The sequence below is a fragment of the Canis lupus genome, chromosome 8 (genome assembly GCF_011100685.1).
Source record: "Canis lupus familiaris isolate Mischka breed German Shepherd chromosome 8, alternate assembly UU_Cfam_GSD_1.0, whole genome shotgun sequence".
Classification (NCBI taxonomy): Eukaryota; Metazoa; Chordata; class Mammalia; order Carnivora; family Canidae; genus Canis; species Canis lupus.
In genome coordinates, this window is record NC_049229.1 from 43,434,614 (window position 1) to 43,457,040 (window position 22,427).

At 51.0% G+C, this 22,427-nt stretch overlaps 1 protein-coding gene across 1 annotated transcript in view; it reads left to right on the forward strand.

Annotated features, from left to right (window-relative positions):
- The window catches only part of GALNT16 (polypeptide N-acetylgalactosaminyltransferase 16), a 93,248-nt gene that overhangs the window by 59,544 nt on the left and 11,277 nt on the right, over positions 1-22,427 (forward strand). The window contains exons 3-13 of the mRNA XM_038545060.1: positions 1,938-2,095; positions 5,511-5,609; positions 6,720-6,787; positions 7,535-7,600; positions 9,681-9,802; positions 12,038-12,125; positions 13,728-13,812; positions 14,093-14,196; positions 19,086-19,212; positions 20,483-20,575; positions 22,038-22,121. Of these exons, the coding sequence (XP_038400988.1) occupies positions 1,938-2,095; positions 5,511-5,609; positions 6,720-6,787; positions 7,535-7,600; positions 9,681-9,802; positions 12,038-12,125; positions 13,728-13,812; positions 14,093-14,196; positions 19,086-19,212; positions 20,483-20,575; positions 22,038-22,121 (1,094 nt within the window). The remainder of the gene's footprint in view (positions 1-1,937; positions 2,096-5,510; positions 5,610-6,719; positions 6,788-7,534; positions 7,601-9,680; positions 9,803-12,037; positions 12,126-13,727; positions 13,813-14,092; positions 14,197-19,085; positions 19,213-20,482; positions 20,576-22,037; positions 22,122-22,427) is intronic.

Here is a 22,427-nt window from a genome sequence, read left to right on the forward strand (position 1 = left end):
CACCATCCTGAGCATCTGTGTGTTTCATGGGGTTGGGTCCGGTGAACACGAGGAAACTTCCCTCACTGGCTCTGGTGTCAGGGTGCTCAGGGGCTGGCTCCCAGGATGGGGTGCACCTAGAGGCTGGAACAGAACTGAGTGGCAGCCCTGAAGGAGATACTTGATCCCTGGAGCCTTCTGCCTTCCTGTATGGTGAGGCCCGGGGCCAGGCTTTCAGGGGAACATGGACACCCTGGGCCACTGTGGCTGTTGCCCAACATTACCGAACACCTCAGTCTCCTCTCCCCCAGATCCAGCTGCCTTGCAGGGACCATCCCTCTAGGGCTAGGCCTGTGGTGGAGTCCTCACGCGGAGGTTCTGTGTATGGACCATCCTCGCCCACCCTGCCTCTGGAGGCCTGCAGCTCCAGCACAGGCTGCTGGGCAGGTGGAAGGGTTGCAGTCAGGATATGCTCAGTGTTGATGATGTTTCAAGGCACTCTGGGGAACATCCGGCCAGCAGTTTGGTTCAAATAATGAGATGTCAGGATCCATCCATCTATCCATTCATCTCAAATGTGTCCCTTCCCAGGGGCTTCCGTGAGGGGACTTTGGGAGCACCGAGTGGGGTGTGTCATCCATCACTCCCCAGCACTTAGCACCGGGGAGCCAGCGGCTCTGACATGAGGCTATTTCAGCAGCAAGCACCTGTCCCTGAGAAGATGCATCATTGTCTGCATTTGCGGTCTGGCAACTCTGGCACAAGCCGGGAAGGGCCTCCTTGTCCTCCCAGGTAGCTCTCTGTGCCGCTTGTCCAAGCTCTGGGTCACCTCCTGCAGGCCTAGGCCATGGTCAGGCCCAAATTCATCCCTAGGAGGCTCTAGGTTGCTTGGCTACCTCCAGCTTGGTTGGTGGTTCCCCTCAGGACACCTCGTCTCGGGGGTCACCTTCTCCAAATCCAGCAAAGAGCACTGGTAAAGAGAATGACCTTCAGAGTCAGAACAACCAGTTTGAATCCAGAACCTGTGACTTATTATCTCTGACTTTGGGCTTTTTTTTTAAAAAAAAAAGATTTTATTTATTTATTTGACACACAGAGAGAGCATGTACAAGCAGGGGGAGCAGCAGAGGGAGGAGAAGCAGAGTCCCCACTGAGCAGGGAGCCTGATGTGGAGCTCCCAGGACCCTGGGATCATGACCTGAGCCGAAGGCAAATGCTTAACCAATTGAGCCACCCAGGTGCCCCTCACCTTGGACTTTAAAAAAAATAAATAGGGGGTGCCTGGGGGGCTCAATTGGTTAAGCATTTGCCTTCGGCTCAGGTCATGATCCCAGGGTCCTGGGAGCCCCACATCAGGTTCCTGCTCAGTGAGGAGCCTGCTTTTCCCTCTCCCTTTGCTACTCCACCTGCTTGTGTGCTATCTCACTCTCTGTCAGATAAATAAGTAAAATCTTAAAAAAAAAATAGACTTCGGATCCTGGGTGGCTCAGTGGTTTGGCGCCTGCCTTTGGCCCAGGGTGCGATCCTGGAGACCTGGGATCGAGTCCCACATCAGGCTCCTGGCATGGAGCCTGCTTCTCCCTCCTCCTGTGTCTCTGCCTCTCTCTCTCTCTCTCTCTCTCTCTCTCTCTATGTCTATCATGAATAAATAAATAAATAAATCTTTAAAAAAATAGACTTCATGTTTTTAGAGTAGTTTTAGGTACATAAGTTGAGCAGAAAGTACAGAGGGTTCCTATATGCTCCCTGTATACATGGGGTTACTGTTTTTAACCTTCTTGAGCCTCGGTTTCCCTATCTGTACAATGAAGGAAATAATGATCTCTTGCTCACAGAGTTGGGATAAGGTACAAGCGAGGTGACAGCAGCTGGCTCCTGCCTGTGTGGTAAGACCTGAACACACAGTGGCTACTTTATCCTCCTGCCTGTGACCCCTCTGATGCTGACCTTTGTCTCAGGTGACAGGAACACCCTCCAGAGGCTTCGATGAGAAGGCGTACCTGGCAGCCAAGCAGCTGAAGGCCGGAGAGGACCCTTACAGGCAGCATGCCTTCAACCAGCTGGAGAGTGACAAGCTGAGCCCAGACCGAGCCATCCGGGACACCCGCCATTACAGGTACAGCCTCCATGGAGCTGCAGAGGAAGCAAAGTGGAGGGAAGGGCCGACCCCCGTTGGCTTACTTCCTTGCAGTCAACGTGGGCCTAAGAAATGAGAAAGATTTCCTCAGACTCAGTCTGGTTACTGAGATAATCAAACCCTCAGCTTCAGTTGTTCTCCTGACTCCACTGTTTCTCGGAATTCCTGGGGACCGGAGGGGGCCAAGGAGGCTCAGCGGGCGCCACAGGCCCCTCAGCACCTCAGTCTGGAGCCCCACTGAGAGCAGGCTGCCAGGGGGCCGCAGGGAGGTCGGAGGGGGCGGGTGAGCCTGCTGGTGCTGCCTGAGGTGAAGGGGGCCACCAGCCCTGCCCGCTGTGCACTGCCCCATCAGAAGCCCTTCTCTTTTCTCCTTCCGGCCCCCCTGCCCCACTTCCTCAGCAGTTCCCAGAAATGCTTCCCAGCCTCCCTCTTGGGCCTCTCAGTGTGGGAGGTGGGAGAGGCCCCAGACCAGGACCAAGGAAACCTTCCATGATGATCCCTGCTCTGACTCTCCTCCATGTGAGTGACCAACCTTGGGCAAGCCATCAATGCCCCATCCTTGGTTCAGGCCCTCGATGTGTCACGTCTAGGTTATAGTCGCCATTTCCAGTCCCCTCTTCTGGCCCTCACCTATGGGAACAATCTGAGGTCTTTACCTTGAAGTGCAAGCCACCCCGCCTGGCCCTGAGCCTCTGCTCCTTTTCAGCCAGCACTCAATGCTCCCTTAGTCCTATACCCCACTGTCTTCTCTTGTCTATGCACACATGTTTCCTCTGCCTACACCCACCCCCTCACTTGCACCTGCATGACTCCCCTCAGTGTCCTGTCCTCCAGAGAAAGCTCCTTGCCAGCCCAGGCTGGTTTGGGGGCTTCCTCTGTGCTCTGTGCAGATGGGGCAGTGAGGGCCTATTGGAGCAGACTCACCCATATGTCTGCAGTTTTGAGTGACCAACATGGGCTCTTGGACCTGCCTATGTACCTATCACCTGCCTGGTCCTGGTCTAAGTGTAGGTGGGGATGATGCAGGTCAAGATTGCTTTTCCTTCTGAAGCAGCTACTCCACAGCACAGAAGGTATATGTGAGATAAGGGTGCAGGAGGGGACATGCTTCTAGCACCTTTCATGTTGCTCATGGAGGTGTGCCTGAAATCCAGTGGGCTTGGCAGCCTGTCAAGGTGAGATGAACATGGAGTTGGGGGTGCCTCAGACTGTCCCCACTGTATCGGAACCCCAGCACTGCCAGCCTCCAGAAACTCATGCTACCAAATAGGACAATAATCCTGCTACTTGGAAAGGCCTCCACCCGGGTCCAATGGCCAGCTCAGATCTCAGTTCTTTCTCAGTCAGTCCTGGTGCAGAGTTCACCTGTGCTCTGGGGCCTACAAGGCTATGTCCACACAGCTCTACTTGGAGACCTTTCCTGGCAACCCTGACCGTGGCCAGCCTAGACCCCAAGGCCTGCTTCTATGGACCCACATCTCTGAACTGATCCAGGGTTAGCCTGAATCACCTTTGCCCTCCCTCCCACTGAGTTCCCCTTATACCTTCTCAGGTGTTCACTGAAGAAATTAAAGGAGGAGTTCCTCTTGGGGCAACCCATGTTTTAAAATGTATTGAATCCAATTCAAATCCAGGGCAAGGGTGGTGAGGCTGGCCTCCCTTTCTGCCCCAGTATTGCCGTCAGCCCTTCTGGAAGCCCGAGGTGGATCCGGGTGTGTGTGCATGCCAGCGCATGTGTGTGGAGGTGGAGCAACCAAGGTGCTGGCTTTCACGTGGTGGGGTGAGCCATGCTCTTCCCCTTGGCCCTCCAGACTGCAGCTTCTGCTGGACTCCAAACTGTCAGGCCAGTTCCTAGTCCAGCTCTCAATCTCAATCTGTTCCCTCAAGAGGAACAGAGAGACCAGGCAAGACAGACCTACCAGCATCACAAATAAAACCCCACTAGCCCCAGACTTGAAACACAAACATAGGACAGACCTCTTCAGAGGCTCTTGACTCCTGGGATAAATCCCCATCATCATAGTTGTAAATCCCAGAGAAATGCAGAGTGGAGAGAGTTGGAGGGGGGCGGACTGGGAGGAGGTCAGGTCCACCCTCCAGATGGGGTATAGGTAGGTTGGCCACTTTAGGGTGGAAGATGGACATCACTATCCAGATTCTCTCCTATCCGGGCACCAGATGGTTGGGGTTCACAGTCAGGACCTGGTCCCTAGAGGTCAATGCTGGGAGCTGGGAACCCAGGAAGTGGCTGTTTCTCCCAGCACTCCCCATCTCAGTAGGCCAAGCCCACTCCCACCCCCCAAAACTACATGCCTCTGGGAGGGTGCATTCAGGAAGCCTGGCTTCTCAGGGGGCAGAGGTGCATTTCCCTATACATGGAGAATTATTTTAAAGCCTCCCAGGATTCCTCCCATGGGGGTCCCAGGCTGGTGCAACTCCTGCCTTTCTGACCCAGTCTGCTCTGCGGGGCAGGAAATGGGCCTGGGAATTCAGCTGTAAGCTGCTGTCAGTGGAGTGAATGCTGGAATGAAAAAACCATTACTGCTGGAATAGTCAGAGAGCAATTGTAATAAAGAAGATTGCCGTGAAAACCAGCTGCCTTCCCGCCGGCCCCAGGAGCATGAAGAGACAGGGCTGAAGGCTGGCAGAAATGGATTGTTTTAATTCCTTTTCCTGAGGAGGGGGAAGCCAATGGCTTAAAATGTGGTGTGAGATGGAGAAGAGGAGCTCAGAGCTGCTGCGGGAGGGAGCAGGGTGGCAGGAACTACTCTGTGGACTTCTCGGGCTTCTGGGGGGCTGGGGGCTTCTCGGGGCTTCTGTGTGCTCCAGGAGTGAGGCTGCTCCCCTGCCTGGGTCACCAGCCTACTGTTGACGCTGGGCAGTGAGAGGGAGGGAGTCACAGCAGGATAAGAGAGGGATGATTCCTCGCCAGATCCTACAAGTGCGGTGAGCCAGGAGAAGAGAAAGAAGCTACAAGCTGCCAGACATGGAACAGGGGCTGTTCCCCCCGTCCCCCATTTTGTCTCTCTCCAGCAGGCCCGGAGTTCTGTCTTCTGGCCCAAGGCTGGGTTCCCCAGCCTGGAGGGATGCCTGCCCCCACATGGTGGTCAGAGCCCCCCTAAACACTTCAGTGATGGGGGCTCCGAGGCCTCTAGGTCTTTGGTAAAGATGACCGGGCCTGGGAAGGTGCCCCAACCTGTGGCTTCTCTCCAAGGACTCGAGGCCGGGTGGGCTGAGTGAGGTGGACTGTGGGCGGAGAGGGGCAGGGCGCACCCCTGGCTGCAGGCTTGCCTTCCCTGTCCTACCTGGGGCAGCAAGCTGGACAGAGAAAGGCCTCGAGCCTGCTCTGTGGATACTCTCACCGTGCCCTCTGACCTCTGTGCTCCATTCTCAGTTGCCCATCTGTGTCCTACTCTGCTGACCTGCCAGCCACCAGTGTCATCATCACCTTCCACAACGAGGCCCGCTCAACCCTCCTGCGCACGGTGAAGAGGTAAGCCCCATCTCACCAGTGCTGCTCCCTGAGGAGTTCTCGGGAAGATCTGCCTGGCTGGGGGGGGGCCCATTGAGACAGGGTGCTGGGCCAGACAGCATGAAGATCTCACCCAGTGGGAGGGGAGTCCTTGTCCTTCCGAGAAGCTGGAGCTGATCAATCAGCAGGAAATCCAGTTGTCATTGGGATACACAAACACAAGGTCAGGTCCCCCAGGGACAAGGGCAGATATTCAAGGGTCGGGAGCCATGAAGCCATGAGAGAGGGACATGAAGCCTCAGGTTGATGGGATGTCCACCAGTAGGTGCCGGTCAGCGATTCAGAGGGAGGTGTCCCTCTGTCCTCCTCAACTTGGCCCTGTGGTCAAGTTTAACTCCTACTCACACCATTTCTTTTTTCTTTCTTTTTTGTTTTTTAAGATTTTATTTACTTATTCATGAGAGACACACAGAGAGAGGCAGAGACATAGGCAGAGGGAGAAGCAGGCTCCTTGTAGGGAGCCCGATGCAGGACTTGATTCCAGGATCCTGGGATCATGATCTGAACCAAAGGCAGATGCTCAACCACTGAGCCACCCGGGCACCCCTCACCCCATTTCGTTAATGAGAATAGGATTTGGAGTATTCCAGGGATTAAAGAGGCTTGGATCTCCTTTCTTCCCAAGGAGTAGAGGAAGAGGAAGGATGGTGGGAAGGAAAGTTAAGGAGATTCCTTTTCTGGCAGGCAGTTCCAGGGCCAGCTGGGTGCTGCCCTCCCCACCCCTACGCCAGGGCGGGGGTTTGTTAAGCCTAAGCCATAGGAGCAGCTACAAGTCATCCTGTCTTGACCTCTAAACTGAGGCAGTTCCCACAACCAAACTGAGGCAATCCCACAATCTGGCACGGGTCCCTGCAGGTGCCTGCAAGTCCAGACAGTGGGGTCAGCCAGGTCCTCGGAAGAGCCTGAGGACCACACCGCTCCTCAGCCATTGATCAGGGCCAGGGAGTTTTTCGAGAAGCTGCTCTTGGAGAGTTGCTGGCCCCTGAGCTGGGCGCGGGGGATCCCTGTGGCAGGGAGAGGTAAATGGAAGGTGACCCCTAAATCCAGGCTCCTCTGTCCCCATCACTCCAGTGTCCTGAACCGAACTCCAGCCAGCCTGATCCAGGAGATCATTTTAGTGGATGACTTCAGTTCAGACCGTAAGTTTCCACCTCCTATTATTTGCACCCTTCCGAACCCTCATTTTCCCAGAATGTGGAGGCCGCCCTGGATATCATGGGCAACCTCTGCCCCTCCCCCTTCCACCCCCACTGGAATCTTTATTCCTTTGTAGGTGCCCTCCCTGACTGTGCTCTCAGGTGCCAAGAAAGGGGAAAGAGAGCTGTTGTTTTCATGGGACACCAGTGAGATGAACTTTTTTTAAAATAAATATTTTATTTATTTAAGTCATGAGATACATAGAGAGAGAGAGACAGAGACAGAGGCAGAGGGAGAAGCAGGCTCCATGCAGGAAGCCCGATGTGGGACTCAGTCCCAGGACTCGAGGATCACGCCCTGAGCCAAAGGGCAAAAGCCAAAGCTCAATTGCTAAGCCACTCAGGCGTCCCGAGTGAGATGACATTTTTTTAAAAAGGCCGTATACTGAGGCTTGTCCCTTAAGTGTGGCTGCGCTGGTGTTGACCTGGCTCTGTGCGGACCTGCTGGTGCTCTCTGGCGCCCCCTGGGGGGCAATGCCCTAAGTACAGGCGGTCCCCAGTCGCCTGGGAGTGGCGCACAGGGCAATCCTTTGGCCATTGAGATGACCATGCCCCTGTGCACCTCCCCAGCCCCAGCTCTTTCCCTGGACCTACTATGAGACACCTTCTGGGCAGTTCCAAGGGTGACCAAACCCCTTTTGGTCTGATGCCCATATCTGAATGAGCTTGCTTCCTTCTCTTCATCTTCAGCTGAAGACTGTCTGCTTCTGACCAGGATCCCCAAGGTCAAGTGCCTGCGCAATGATCGGCGGGAAGGTATGTTCTTAGACCCTGGGTGCCACCACAGACCCATTTTGGTCTAGACCACTGCACCTCCTTTCTCCCTTTTGACACCGTGTCACACGAAGCCAGCATGCTCCTGCTGCATTCCTGGGGGCCAGGACCAAGGTCTGTGGAAAGACCCTTCTGCTATCCCAGGTCAGCCCCTGTCATGGCATGATGGTAGGCAAGTTGCTCTACATCTGGCTGCCTGGGTTGTCTCTTGAGTTAATAATAGTACCCTTTCTGCCTTGCATGGCTGTTGTAAGGGTTAAATGAGATAAGCTCTGTGGAAATGCTTTGAGAAAACCAGAGGGCATTATCAAGCAGATGCAACCTCAATTCCAATTGAGAGGTGTTTTGGAGCATCAGCCATGGCATAGGATTGTACATGGCACTCTAGGAGGCACAAAAGAAGTATAAAACATGGTCCCTGCCCTCGGAGAGCTAAGGAGTCAGGATCCACCACAGGGACATGCTGGTCGTGATGATATGGGGGTCGAATGGAGACCCCAGAAGGGGGCATGATGGGGCACTGTGAAACAGGTGAAAGAAATAAGGCAGGGCAGTCCAGGTTTTAGGACTCTGCAGCCACAAGCACTGTTCAGGCCTGGGTACACCTGTAATACTAACAAGCCCTCTTCCTGAGTGCTAACCCACAGGAGCCATTCCCTTTGCCTGTGTCCTCACATTCATTCCTCATAACAGCTCATTGTCCCTGTTTTGAACATAAGGAAAGTGGGGCTTAAGGAGGCTCAATAATTTGCCCAGGGTGGTGAATAGAGGAGCCAGAATTCCAACATGGAGGAGGGAGGCCACCCTTAACCTCCCTCTCCTCCTCCCTGCCTGGGAAAATCTGGATCTGGTCAGCAGGGGAAATGGCACAGTGAGGGCAGAGAGCGGAGCACCTTGGAAGCCAGAGAAAGGCAATTTAGACCTGATAAGGCAACTAGTAGGGAGCCACTGAAGGTTTGAGAGAAAGAGAGAGAGAGAGAGAGAGAGAGAGAGAGAGATGTGAGAGGCATAATTAAGAAAGACCAGTCAGGCCAAGGAGACCTTCTAACTGGCATGGAAGAGGCCAGAGAGAAATTTCTCCTAGGCACTGGTTGTAAGTGCCTTTAGGCCTAGGAATATAGTGTTTCCTGGGGCTTGCCCAACACAGGTGTAAACTTTTATTAAGTGCTTTCTAGCCACCAGTGGAGTGCAAGGATGGGACAGATGGATGGATGGATACTCCGATGGATAGAGGCAGAGTACAGGGCAGAGGTATGGCCAGGGAAATCTCTCCAAGAAGCAACTGTATTCTGAGCTCTTAGGGCACCAGTGACTGCTCTGTTAGCAGCACCAGATGGGCCTCCTCTCTCCTCACCAGGCAAGTGCCTAGCCCTGACTGGGGAGATGCCAAAAGTGAGGCCGTTCTTTGACTGGCTGCCAAAAGTGAGCCATCAGCAAGACTGTTTGGGATGAGGGTGGAAGCAGACCAGAATCTAGCATGTGTAGGGCTCCTAGACACAGGCACTCTCCCGCACAGGTGGGGATTATTTTCTCTTGGAGTTGTTTAGATAAGAAAATCCAGGCTCAGAGAGGTTAAATAACATGCTTAAGGTAAGTGAAGGTGCTGGCATACTAACTCCAGCCTGACTTAGTCTAGAAGATTCTCACCAGGTCGCACATGATGATGCAGCTGAAGGGGATGGCCTGGAAGTCCCTGCGGTGGGCAGGGGGATGGGGGTAGAAGGGTAAGAGTTGTGGTTTCTGGTTTTCTTTTGGTACCAAAGCACACTTTATTGCACTGTCCACTCAACCCTGACTGTTCATCAGTGTGTTCCCAGAGCCCAGAACAGTGACCGGCATGCAGAGGGCATTCAGAGAATGACCTTGGAGCAGTGATAGTTGATGAGTGGATGAGACAAAAGAGAGGGAGGGAGGAAATAATCAAATACAAAGTAAAGCTCAATCATGGTAACTCAGAGAAAGCCTTGGCCCCTGACGGGTGCAGAGTCCTGAGACTTTGAGGGATGAGGGGGAGGCAAATTGACCCCATCTCAGCACCAACCCCTGTCCACTCCCATGGCAGGGCTGATCCGGTCCCGAGTTCGTGGGGCAGATGTGGCCACAGCTGCCGTCCTCACCTTTCTGGACAGCCACTGCGAAGTGAACACTGAGTGGCTGCAGCCCATGCTGCAGCGGGTGAAGGAGGTGAGTCCCTGTGTCCCTGGGGGAGCTCTGTCCCTTGGGACGGGCCCACCATGTACTTGCCGTAAGGGTGTGTGAATGGTCTTTGAAGTTGGATAGGCAGAGTAGGGGGCTAAGTGGTCTGCTTCCCCCAGAGTGACTTCACGTTCGTGAGCTTTCTTCTCTGAAAATGGGGGCAATTGTAATATTTGTCTCTTGGGGTTACTATGAGAATTCATGTGGATGAGAGCTTGGGTGAGCTTAAAGCTCCTCCCATGAAGAGTGGTGGTGTTTTCCTCCTGGGGGAGGCGGGTTCTGTTCTGGGGCAGAGGCAGCTTTGGGTCAAGGCTGGGAAGCCTGAGAAGGAGGGAGGGGATGGGGAATGGTGTTCTCAAGGAGATATGAGGACAGGGGGTCCCCACCACATGCTAGTGTTTGCTAAAAAGGGGAAGGGTAGGACAGGTGGAGGGAAGGATGAGGTGATTACAGATCAACCGTAAAAAGACAAATAACCCAACTTAAAAATGGGCAAAGGATTTGAATGGACATTTCTTCAAGGCAGATACACAAATGGCCAACAAGCACATGAAAAGGTGCTCAACATTATTCAGACTTCAGGGAAATGCAAGTCAAAATCCCAGTCAGATACCATTCGATACCTACAGGATGGCTGTAACCAAAGGATGGACAATATCCAGTGCGGGCAAGGATATGGAGAAGTAGGAGCCTTTTCACTCATCGCTGGTGAGAATGTAAAATGGTGCAGCCACTTTGGAAAACAGTCTGGTGGTTCCTCAAAAGTTTAAACATGGAGTTACCACATGACCCTTCCACGACTGGGTACATACCCAAGAGACATGGAAACATACTCCACACAAAAACTTGTACAGCAGTGTTCAGGGCAATATTATTCAGAATAGCCAAAATGTGGAAACAGCCCAAAGGTCTGTTGATATAGCCATACCATAGACTATTATTCAGCCATAAAAAGGAATAAAGTACTGATTTAATGTGGATGGAAACATTTCCGTAAGTGAAAGAATCCGATCAAAAAAGGCCACGTATTATATGATTCCATTGATACAAGATGTCCAGAATAAAACAAAGCCATAGAAATAGAAAAGAGATTAGTGGTTGTCAGGGGCTGGATTTCTTGTTGGGGTGAAGAAAATATTCCGGAATTAGATAGGGGTGATGGGTGCATAATCTTGTGAATATACTGTAAGCCATCAAATTTGTATACTTTATCATTCATAGTGGTGAATTTTATCATATGTCAATTATGGCTTATGAAATTGCTATAAAAATGAATTATATCTCAGAATAAAAAAGTCTATAAAAAGGTGAAGGCGAGACCCCCACAGAGCTCTGTGAGAAACCATGGGTGGTCTCCCCTGCTCCGCCTCCTCCCGGCTTTCGCGGTCCTGAGACGAGTTGTGAACTGAGGACATAGTGAGGCTCCAACTGGCAGGCAAGAGGATTCTGAGGGTCAGCACAGAATGCGGGGAGAGAAGAGGCTCTGTCCTGGGTCCCTCCATAGAGGGAGAGCGAAGAGCGAGGGCTGACGGCGGTTGAGAGTTTTGATAGTTTTTTATACAACATAAGCTACCAACAACATCACTACCCACCCCTCCAAAAAAGAAAAAAACTAGTAAACCTAAATCTTTAGTAAAATGGACATTACCCACCAATGTTTTGGAGGTGGATTTGTGACTAGGAGGATGAAGGGAGTAGTGAATCTGACCTAGAAGCAGATGCGGCATGAGAGAGTGACACCCAGGTTGTATAGGGAAAGGAGTCCCGGCCCTCAAGCTTCCAGGAAGACTCGACTCAGACATGTACAAAGGTGGTTGACAATTAATAAAACAACAATTCAAGCCAGCAACAGAAGAGTCACTTCAGGCAGCATATGATTCGGTGCCCCAGGAATTGTCTGGCCTGTACTTGGGAGAGCAGCTTAAGAGGAAGAAATCCTCAGCCTGCCTCAATCAGGCAGGGTTTCACTGAGGAGGTGAGATCCCAGCAGGGCTCAGCATGATGTGAGAGGAAGAGGCTGGGAGAGCACTGCGCCCGTGGGACCCAGGTAGAACCTTCCAGGAGCCTGGATGTGATGCTGCAGGACAGCTCGCCCGAACCCATGGTGTCCTACAAGAAGGGCCAGGTGCCCCAGGCCTCGGAGAGAACGTCTTCCCAGAGCAGGCAGCTAGGCCTTTCTTCACAGAGTCCCTGGCCTCACACCATCTCTCGTTCCTCGCCTAGGACCACACCCGTGTGGTGAGCCCCATCATTGATGTCATCAGTCTGGATAATTTTGCCTACCTCGCTGCCTCTGCTGACCTTCGTGGAGGTGCGTCCATCTCCTGGGGGAGGGGCTGTAGACTTGAAAGGGGCCGGGGTGGGCAGTCTAAAGCCTTGATGGGGTGCTCTTCTTCCCCGCTATGCCAGAGTGTCTCACACCACCCCCTTACCTCCAGAAAATGAAAAGGGATAGCGTCAAGCCGTCGGGTTCAGGACAAAGCCCTCTGGCACAATCAGGGACAGAGCCAAGCTAGTCTTTTGTCTTCCTCTCCGCACAAACCCTGACACATCCCTCCCAAATGCTGTCAGCCCAGGGAGCATGCCCACAAGTCCTGGCAGGAGGACATGATACGACAGTGTCTTGAATGAACCCCTGGTGTGTATGCCTGGAGGTGGTTCTGGCCCCAGGCTGGTAGCCACATATGGCTATTGGACTCTTAACATGTGACCAGTCTGAATTGAGATGTGCTGGAAGGGTCAACTACACACCAGGTTTCAAAGTCTTAGTATGAAAGACTGTAAAATACCTCATTGTTTTTTATATTGATTACATGTTGAAATGATAACATTTTGGTTATATTGCGTTAAAATATAGTGTTCAAATTAATGTTGTATGCTCTTACTTTCTGATATGGCTACTAGAAAAATTTAAATTACACATATGGCTTGCATTTCTGGCTTGCATCAGACTTCTTTTGGACAGCTCTGGTCCAGACTTTACAGCTGTGTTGTCCAATATAATAGCCATATTTGGCTATTTAAATTTTTTAAAGATTTTATTTATTTATTCATGAGAGACACAGAGAGAGAGGCAGAGACACAGGCAGAGGGAGAAGCAGGCTCCCTATGGGGAGCCTGATGCAGGACTTGATCCCAGGACCCTGGAATCCCGCCCTGAGCCGAAGGTAGTTGCTCAACTACTGAGCCACCCAGGTGCCCCTGGCTATTTAAATTTAAATTAATTACAACTAAATAAAATTCAAATTCAGTTCCTTAAGTTGCACTAGCCACATTTCAAGTGCTCAATAACCCCCCAGTGCCTACCATATTGAACAGTGCAGATAGAGAACATTTCCATCATTGCAGAAAGCTCTATTGGACAGGCTGCACTAGAGAATCTGTTGCTAGGAGCTAGTGGGCAGAGTGGTTTTCCTATTTGGGGCTCAGCCTTCCAAAAAATTGAAACGCTATTACTTAGGTCTTAGAGTTGAATGGGATTCTGAAGGGAGCCAGGCATTTCTCCTGTGGGGAATCACCTCAGGGCCTTTGCACTTGCTGTCTCCCCCGTCCCCCCACCTGGACTTCCCTTTCCCCACTCCATAGATCAGTCCATCATTCAGGTCAAATGTGATCCCATTACAGAGACTTTCCTGACTTATAGAAAGTCTTATAGAATGGGCACCTCTCTTCTTTATTTTTCTTTTAGCACTTTTCACCTTTGACTGGCAGATTATCCTCTTACTGATTTACCTTTGTAGTCTCTGTCCTACCCAGTAGATTGAAACTGTGAGGGCAGGGACCTGTCTCATTCTGAGTGAAGGAATGACTGCATGAATTGCCCATGCCCTCTGTGAGCTGGGCTCTGATCAAGAGAGACCGAGGGCAGTAGCTCTGCCCCCAAGCTCTGTCCTCACCCCACTCTATCCCTTAGGATTTGACTGGAGCCTACATTTCAAGTGGGAGCAGATTCCTCTGGAACAGAAGATTGCCCGGACCGATCCCACCAAGCCCATAAGGTCAGTGCTGCTGCAGGCTCTGCAGACACCCCTTCCTTCCCTGGGTTGGGGTCCTGGGAGGCCACTGGGGGGCCATCTCAGTTGCTGGTGCTCCTGAGATTGCACTAAGTGCTGACTTGGTTCTGGGCCCCAGGGACAGGGAAGACAGAGGCCAGGGAGCTGCCAAACATCCTGCCCCTGCAACTCTGCAAGCCAGGGATTCTGGGGGCAAGTGGCCCATCTGGAAGGGCTCCCAGCTTAACCAGCTTACGCATGGCTTCATTCCTCTCCTTGCTCCCAGGACCCCTGTCATAGCTGGAGGAATCTTCGTGATTGACAAGTCCTGGTTTAACCACTTGGGAAAGTATGATGCCCAGATGGACATCTGGGGGGGTGAGAATTTTGGTAAGTTGGAAATAGCAATAGCAATTACAACAATAATGGGTAACCCTGCTCGAGCACCTTCTGTACATAAGACCCTATTCTATATGTGTAATTAATTCGTTTAATCCTCACAACTCCTGAGGTAAATACTATTATATCTCCATTTTACTGATAAAGAAACTGAGGTACAGAGAGGTTAAGTAATTAGTCCAGAGCCACACAGCTAGTAAACAGAGATTTAGGTGGCCAGGGGGAGTGTGTGGTCACATGGCTAGACATGTATGTGGAAAAATAAACTGTAACCAGGGCTGCAGCTTAAACACATGGCTGCTTCTCTTCCAGAAAAAGTGGGGTGGGGTGGGGGGTGCAGCAAAGTTTGGCTAAATGTCAGCAATGGGGGCAGACGGGCCTCGGTGCAAATCCTGGCCCTACCGCCCACTAGCTTGTAGGCCCTGGACAAGTTAAAGCCTCCCTCAGCCTCATGTCCTCAAGAGGCTGGCATAAGTACCAAATAAGAGAAGAGTTAAAATGCGTGGCGCACTGCTGGTGGCCGTTGTCATTACCTATGGCGCTAGAGGAGCCCTCTGGCTCCAGCAGGAAAGGCAAGAGCCCAGTGAGCCCCCAGGGTGGCCAGCGAGGTTCAGTTAGTTAAAGGCCCGATACAGAAGGAACATGGGACATGGATAACATAAGGGGGTCTACTGAAGACCCTATTCCCACAGTGTAGGCAAGCTACAGGGAGCCACAGGGACAGCTTAGTCCTAGGCTGGGCTGGTGACTGCTGCGAGGTGCAGCCACTCCTAGTTCTGAAGGATAGGGAGGGAGTGCCCTCTGACAGGAGCTGCGGTCTTGGGGCACCTGTAGGCAGCCCACAGAGCCCAGGCGGTGGGTGTTGGAGGATAAACACCCACCCTCATATTCCCCTCCTCCGACTCTGACTGACCCTGCCAGCCCGCAGGAGGGAAGCCCACAGTGCAGCCCACACAGCAAGAAGCAGGGTGAAGGATGGGGAACAATCCGGGGCTCTCCTGTTCTTTGCAGAGCCTTTTGTTTCCTTCTTCATCCTCACCAGTTTCCTTGTGAAGTAAATAGGGCTGGTGGTATCCCACCCATTTGACAGGTGGGAAAACTGAGGTCAACGCTGCCTTCCAGATTTCAATCGGGAAGGCCCATATCTGACAGGTTTATGTACTGCTCCTATGAGAGCCGCTGAAGTGTTGTGAGGTGTGATCAAAGCGAATTCTGTGTTTCTGGAAGGTGAGGAGCAACTCTTCCTTCTCTCTCCCCGATCGGGACACAGAGGAGCAGTGAGGCTTCTAATAGGTCATCCAGAGGCGCCTGGGTGGCTTAGTCAGTTAAGCACCTGCCTTTGGCTCAGGTCATGATCCTGGGTCCTGGGATCGAGCTCCACATCGCGCTCCCTGCTCAGAGGGGAGCCTGCTTCTCCCTCTGCCCTTCACCCTGCTCTCATGCTCTCTCTCTCTCTCTCAAATAGATGGATAAAATCTTTAAAAAAAAAAATTGGTCTGATCCTAATTCAAAACCAACTGGAGTGGAATCAAGCGTGGAATGTTCTCCCCTTTGTAACTTACTCTTGGAAACCATTTGCAGACAGGCATTTGGAGAAATAAATTCTGGGAATTGGGGTGCACTGACTCTTCCATTCTGACCTCCTTTCACATGTCTTGGGCCCTTGTTTGTCCTCAGTCTCGGCCTCAAAGGAGCTTTGGTAAAGCAGGTTTCCCATAAAGACTCAGAGGTCTGGGAAACTAATAGTCTCTCCTACATCCAGGAGCCTTTTTCTTTTGTCTTTTTAGTCTTCTTTTTTTTTTTTTTTTTTAAGGCTGATGATTGACAGAGAAACAAGTAAATGATCAAATGGCTAACTTCAAATTCTGCCTGAGGCAAGGGCTCCATGGTTGGGGAACTTGAAAGGTGAACCACAGAGTGGTTCTGGGAAGGGTTTTGTTTCTTAGAAGAAATTCAAAGAAATTTCTAGGCTAGCCATGGTGCTCAGATGTTTAGCTGCTGGGAGCAGTTTTGAGCCAAGAGAGCCCTGCTGCTAGTGGGTTTAGGCCTTTCATTTTTATTCTTTTGTTGAAGGAAGGGAGGTGCCCAGACTGAGACTCATTCCCGTGTCCTCTCAGAGAGCGGAACTCCGGCACCCCAGAGGCCACCGTATATGGAGGTGGCAAACATGAGAACCTTGGGATTCCCACTAGAGGTCCTTTTAAAAAGGTAGTCAGATTGTGGCAATCCTCTGCTCATGACCCTGCAAGGACTGTCACATCACTGCCATCAAAGCCCACAGTCCTCACACCATCTGCCCTGCCCCCACAGCATACCAGCAGCTCTGCCCACATTCTCCTGCCTCTCCCACTCGGCCTCACTCGGCCCCCCACCCCGCCACCCCCCGGCCACCAGCCCTGCCAGGCCTCCCTGTGGCCCCTGGAACTTGCCACCACTCCAGCCTGTACATCTTTGCCCTGCTGGTCCTTCTGCCTGGAATGTTTCTCCCCAAAGAGCTGTGTGACTTGCTTCTTCACCTCCTTCAGGTCTTAGCTCAAATGTCCCCTTACGAGTGAGGACTTCGCAATCAGTCTGACTAAAACTCTAGCCCTCCCTGCTCCACTGGTGTTCTTCAGCCCCTACCTGCTTCGTCTGTCTCCACTGGACTTAATGCCGTCAGACAGACTACACATTTTACTCATTTTCTTGTCTACTTGCATTTTTGTTTCTTATCTTAGTGAGTTCCTGTCTCCCACCCATGAGTGTGGAAGGATTCTAGAACAGTGTATGACACATAAAATCGGGTACCCAATACAATTTTGCTGAATGAACTAAGGAGTCTGGTTTAAACAGTGCAGCTTGTTGGACAAAATGTGAACTTGACATTATAATTCTGCAACAGAGAGTTTGTGTGATCCTGGATAGGTTAACATGTTTGGGCTTCCCAGACCTGATTAAAAACATAGGGACAGGCTGGCTCAGTCTGTAGAGCATACGACTCTTAATCTCAGGGTTGTGAGTTTGAGCCCCACACTAGGCATGGAGCCTACTTAAAAAAGAATAAATAAATTTTAATATTTAATAAATGTAAAAGCAAGCAAAACCATATGAGGATGATAATACCAGCTTCACATGCTTGCTGTGAGAATTAGACTTGGGTTATAGAGCATGGCACATAGTAAGTGCTCAGTGCTCAGTAAAAGGGCAATGTTTACTGCTTCTTACTGTGTTGTGGGTAATGACTGTAACAGTATGGACGTAATGTGCTGGTGAGATGAAGTGACTTTCCTAGCATCACCAAGTTGGTCCAGCAGAAATGGAACTCCAGAATGCAGCTCTCTGTCTGTTGGCCGACCTAGGGAAACCCATCAATCTGGTTGATTGGCCAACCCTGATATGCCACATACCCAGCCCTAGCCCCTGGCCCACATCTGGAGTTGTCTGCTGTACATAGGCTGGCCAGAGATGGGCATTAGTCACTGCGGGGGTGGGAGTCGGCCCTGATGAGCTGCACCAGGTAAGAACCCCAAGGCCTAGCCAGGGACCATGAGTGTCCATACAGCCAACTGGGGAGTGGGAAGAGGGACCAAGGCTGGAACTCATGAGAAAATGGCCTTTTTTTAAGAAAATTCAAAACAGAACAAAAAACAAAGGTTGTGTATTTTCTGGGACAGGAAGGAGATGTTTTAATGTCATAGAGTGTCTATCCCACTGTAGGGTTAATATAAAACAGTAATCAGAAGAGATTAGGTTCAGCCAGCTGCTAAGGCGAGTCCTTGCCAGAAGTGATAATTGTTGAGTCAAGAAAAGAGTAGGCAGTTTGTGATGTCCCCCTTCCAGGAAGCAGAACAGCCCCTTGCACCTCTCAGCACTGAGGGACCACAGTTGCCCGCAGAAGCTCATTCAGCATCCCCACCACTATCAAAAGGAAACCAGTGGTAGCCTGTACATGGAGACCCCCTGCGCCAAGAGGGAGGTCTGGGACCAGAAAGACCTACTGGAGCAGTCTGTGGCCAGGCTGGTGGTCTGTTTTCCAGCCTCGTGGATGCCCAGAGCTGACTGACAAGCAAATGCATTCTTCCTTAACAATGTCTGGATGGGGCTTTCTAGTCAGAGGCTGGAAATGATGCCACATTTGATACAGTTTTCCTTCTCCTCATGGTCTTGGTGTTGCTTCAGAGCTTTCCCCACTGCTCTTCCAGGGCTCAGAGGCAGGCAGTGTATAGGGGGATGGCGTGTATGTGTGTGTGTGTGTGTGTTGTGGTGTCTGTGGGGTGGGGTATGTGGAAGGTGTGTGTGTGTGTGTGTGTGTTTGTGTATTGGGGTATGTGTCTGTGGGATGTGGTATGTGGAAGGGATGTGTGTGTGGAAGAGGTGTATGTGTGGTATGTGTGTGAAGAGTGTGTGTGTAGTATCTGGGGTGTGTGGAAGGAGTGTGTGTGGAGGGGGTGTATGTGTGGCATATGTGGGGTGGGGTGTGTGTGAAGGGTCTGTGTGTATATATATGTGTGTGTGGTGTCTGGGGTGGGGTGTGTGTGGTTAGTGTGTGTTTGTGATATGTGTATATGTGGTATGTGTGGAAGGGGTGTGTGTGGTCTGTGTGATGGGGTATATATGAAGAGTGTATGTGTGTACGTGGTGTGTATGGAGGGGTGTGTGGGAGACAGGGTATGTGTGGGATGGGATGTGGGGGGTGTATGTAGGGGTGTGTGTGTGATGGGAGCAGGGTGTGCACGTGCATGTCAGGAACATGTACAAGGATGGGTACATCCTGTGTAAAAGGGCCCAGGAGCCCTGAGCCCAGCATGTGCCTCCAAGGAGACACCAGAAACAAGGGACACCTTCACTCAGCGGGGACTTGCTGGGGACTCATCCCTCCTGACAGCTGCCATCTCCTGCAGAGCTCTCCTTCAGGGTGTGGATGTGCGGTGGGAGCTTGGAGATCGTGCCCTGCAGCCGGGTGGGCCACGTCTTCAGGAAACGGCACCCCTACAACTTCCCTGAGGGCAATGCCCTCACCTATATCAGGTAGGTGCAAAGAGCACCAGGCTAGGAACCAGGACACTTAGGTCCTAGACCCCACCAGCCCTGTCAGTTACTCATGTGGCTTTGGGCAGGTACCCCCCCATTTCTGAGCTTCAGTTTCCCCATTTGTTCCCTCCAATTCTGGGATGCCAGGTGCTTTCAGGGGTGAAAGGATGACATTGAGAGTGTTGTCACCAGGCCTCCCTTGTCTTGACCATCTTTGTCCATAAGTGTCTTGGAAAACTGGCCCAATCATTAACTGGGGGCCACTCACCACTCACTGGGTCCTGGGTTCTGGTCATGAATGCCATGTCCTGAGCCTGACTTGCTCAGCATCTGCGCATCCATGTCCCCAGTGACAGGGTGTGCTTGGACTGAGAGACCAGCTCTCCTGGTGGGGATGGAAGGGGAAGAGTGTCCTGAGCACGCCCTTTGAGGACAGTTCTTTGGCTCTATCAGGCCCATGTTTCCTTGTTTGCAGCAGTGGCTCCCTGGTCCAGCTAACCGAATGGCTTATTATTTTGGTTTTCTTCTCCCCGATACACACCCCAGTTTTTAATTTTTATTATTATAAAAGTAGTACATGTTCACTGTAAAATACAAGCTGTGCCAGTATATATTATATGGACCTACCTGTACATATATGTGTTTTTACTCTTTATATTGTATACAGAGGAAAAAACACAAGTTCTTTTTACCCAGTCTGACTCCTATCCAACTTGTCTCTTCAAAAGTAACCACAGTTACTAGATTTCTGGTCTATCATGTCAGGCCTTTTAACTCATTTTCATATATGTAGTTCATGTAGAGAGAAGCACATACATCATAACTTTGCATTTTTGTATAAATGGGGTCATGCTCTGTGTTCTTTCTGCAGTGTGCTTTCTGCCCACACTAAATTATAGCCAACCTTCCATATCAGTACATCCTGACCACGGCATGTACCCCGTCATATAAAAGTAGGGGCCATTATTCTCCTATCAATGCACATTTGGGCTGTCACCTGTGTTTTATTAAACAAATATTTGGTACCTGTCCTTTTTGCCCACACGCAGGCATGTTGGCAGGAATAGATTCCTCCAGTGGAGTGTGAAGAGTATACGGACATGAATTGTTGGATGTTAACAAATCATACTCCTTGATACCACCCCAAATAGTGTTATTTTGCATACATTCCCAAGATGCTCATCACCCTGTATTGCACAGAGCTGATCTTGATCCTAACTCTGTCACCACACTGGTGACTTTATTTTGTTCCTTCCTCCCCTTTTAGGAATACCAAGCGCACTGCAGAGGTGTGGATGGATGAATACAAGCAGTATTACTACGAGGCCCGGCCCTCAGCCATCGGGAAGGCCTTTGGCAGGTGCGCCCCTCCACCAGCTGTTTGCTTCCCTCCACCCACGTTAGCACAACCATAGCAAAACATAAAATGGTCTGGACGCCAGGGAAGCACTCACAGTCTCCTTGGTGACTGAGGCCCTCCCTGCTGGGCTCTTGGGAGGGGGGGTTCTGATAGGATACGTGGCGTGAGACTGGGTCCTTGAGGCGCATGTAGCCTCTGTGGGGAGAAATAGCCAGAGAGGGCTCGGTGATGAGAAAGAGCCACCCATTCACAAGCTGCCTGCTGGAAAAAGGGTATGGGTGGGAGTACTCAGGGCTGGGCTCTCTGCAGAAAACACTTGGGGTTTTGCCGCCACCCCCTGCTGTTCAAAATACGTTTGTGATCAGTTAGCCTGTTTTCCTGTCCTGGACTGGCATGACTACAGTCTAGTTAAACATTTTCAAAATGTAGATTGGTTATGAAATCAATTTCATGGGTCGTGACCAGCATTAAAAAAAAAACGATAGAGAACACTCTGGTTTGGTACAAGCAGAATATAAAGGAACAGTTGATTGTAGTTAAGGCTAAGTATTGTTTGCTGAAATTTATTTCAGTTATACATGTATATGTGTGTAGCTATATATGCACACGGGAATACTTGATCACAATAGAAGATATATTTCTTTTTTTTTTTTAAAGATTTTATATATTTATTCATGAGACACAGAGAGAGAGACAGAGACACAGGCAGAGGGAGAAGCAGGCTCCATGCAGGGCTCGATGTGAGACTTGATCCCAGGACTCTGGGATCATAATCTGAGTCAAAGGCAGATAGATGCTCAACCACTGAGCCACCCAGGCACCCTACTTCTTTTCGTGGAAAATTAACCTTTACTGAAGACCTCCCCTGTGCAAGGCTCTTAGGCACTCTTAATTCATTTGATTCTCCAAAAACCTTCTGAGATAGGTGGTCATATTTACTGGTGGAGAAAGGTCATCAGCCATTTCCATCAGTGTAGCGGAGGATGCTGGGGAAGAGAAACTGTGGCATCCACGGCTACATCAGAGCGGTCTTGTTTGCCAAAATTCCTGAAAGATGTTTAAAGCATGCTTTTCTTGTTAGACCCTTTCTGCTAAAATTGGAATACCGGAAAGGAAAACTTAGAGCTCAGTAAGACTCTGCTCTCTGCAAAAGTAAGGACCAGCTAGTGATGTGCTGAGATCTCAAGAAGTGAGAAGCCAGAGCAAAGCGGGGCCCCAGCCAGCTCCCCTGATCCAGGAAAATAAGCAGGAATTTAAGGAAAGAAATCAGGAATGGCCAGGAGACCCAGGGTGACCTTGCAGGTCAGAGAAGGATTTATGGCAGGTGGCCACGGCTAGAGGGCAGGCTGGGGACAGCTCCTGGTTCTGCCCAACCTGGGGTGGGCAGAAAGAGAGGGCCAGCCTCCTGGGGCTTCCTCCCTGCACCCACTTGTCAAAGCCTGAGCCGTTCCTTCTCTTTCAGCGTGGCCACGCGGATTGAGCAGAGGAAGAAGATGAACTGCAAATCCTTCCGCTGGTACCTGGATAATGTCTACCCAGAGCTCACGTGAGTACAGCCCTCAGCTTGTGTGTCTTGGGGGACCCGCCCCCTGAGATCTCCCCAGCTTGGGCAGTCAGGCTCTTTGTAGTTGTCACTGTTCATCTTCATGTGAAGGCTCTGGGGGGAATGGGAAGGAGTTAAAAGTGAGAGGTGGTAGGAACCAAACTTTAAATGGACTGGGTTGTAGAGCCAGAAGCGGGCATTGTCCCCATAGGGAAACAACACTGCATTATGGAGCAAAAACCACAAAAGTAAAGATTCATTGCTTTTGACTCTGTTCTCTCCCTTCTGGGAGTTTATCCTAAGGAAAGA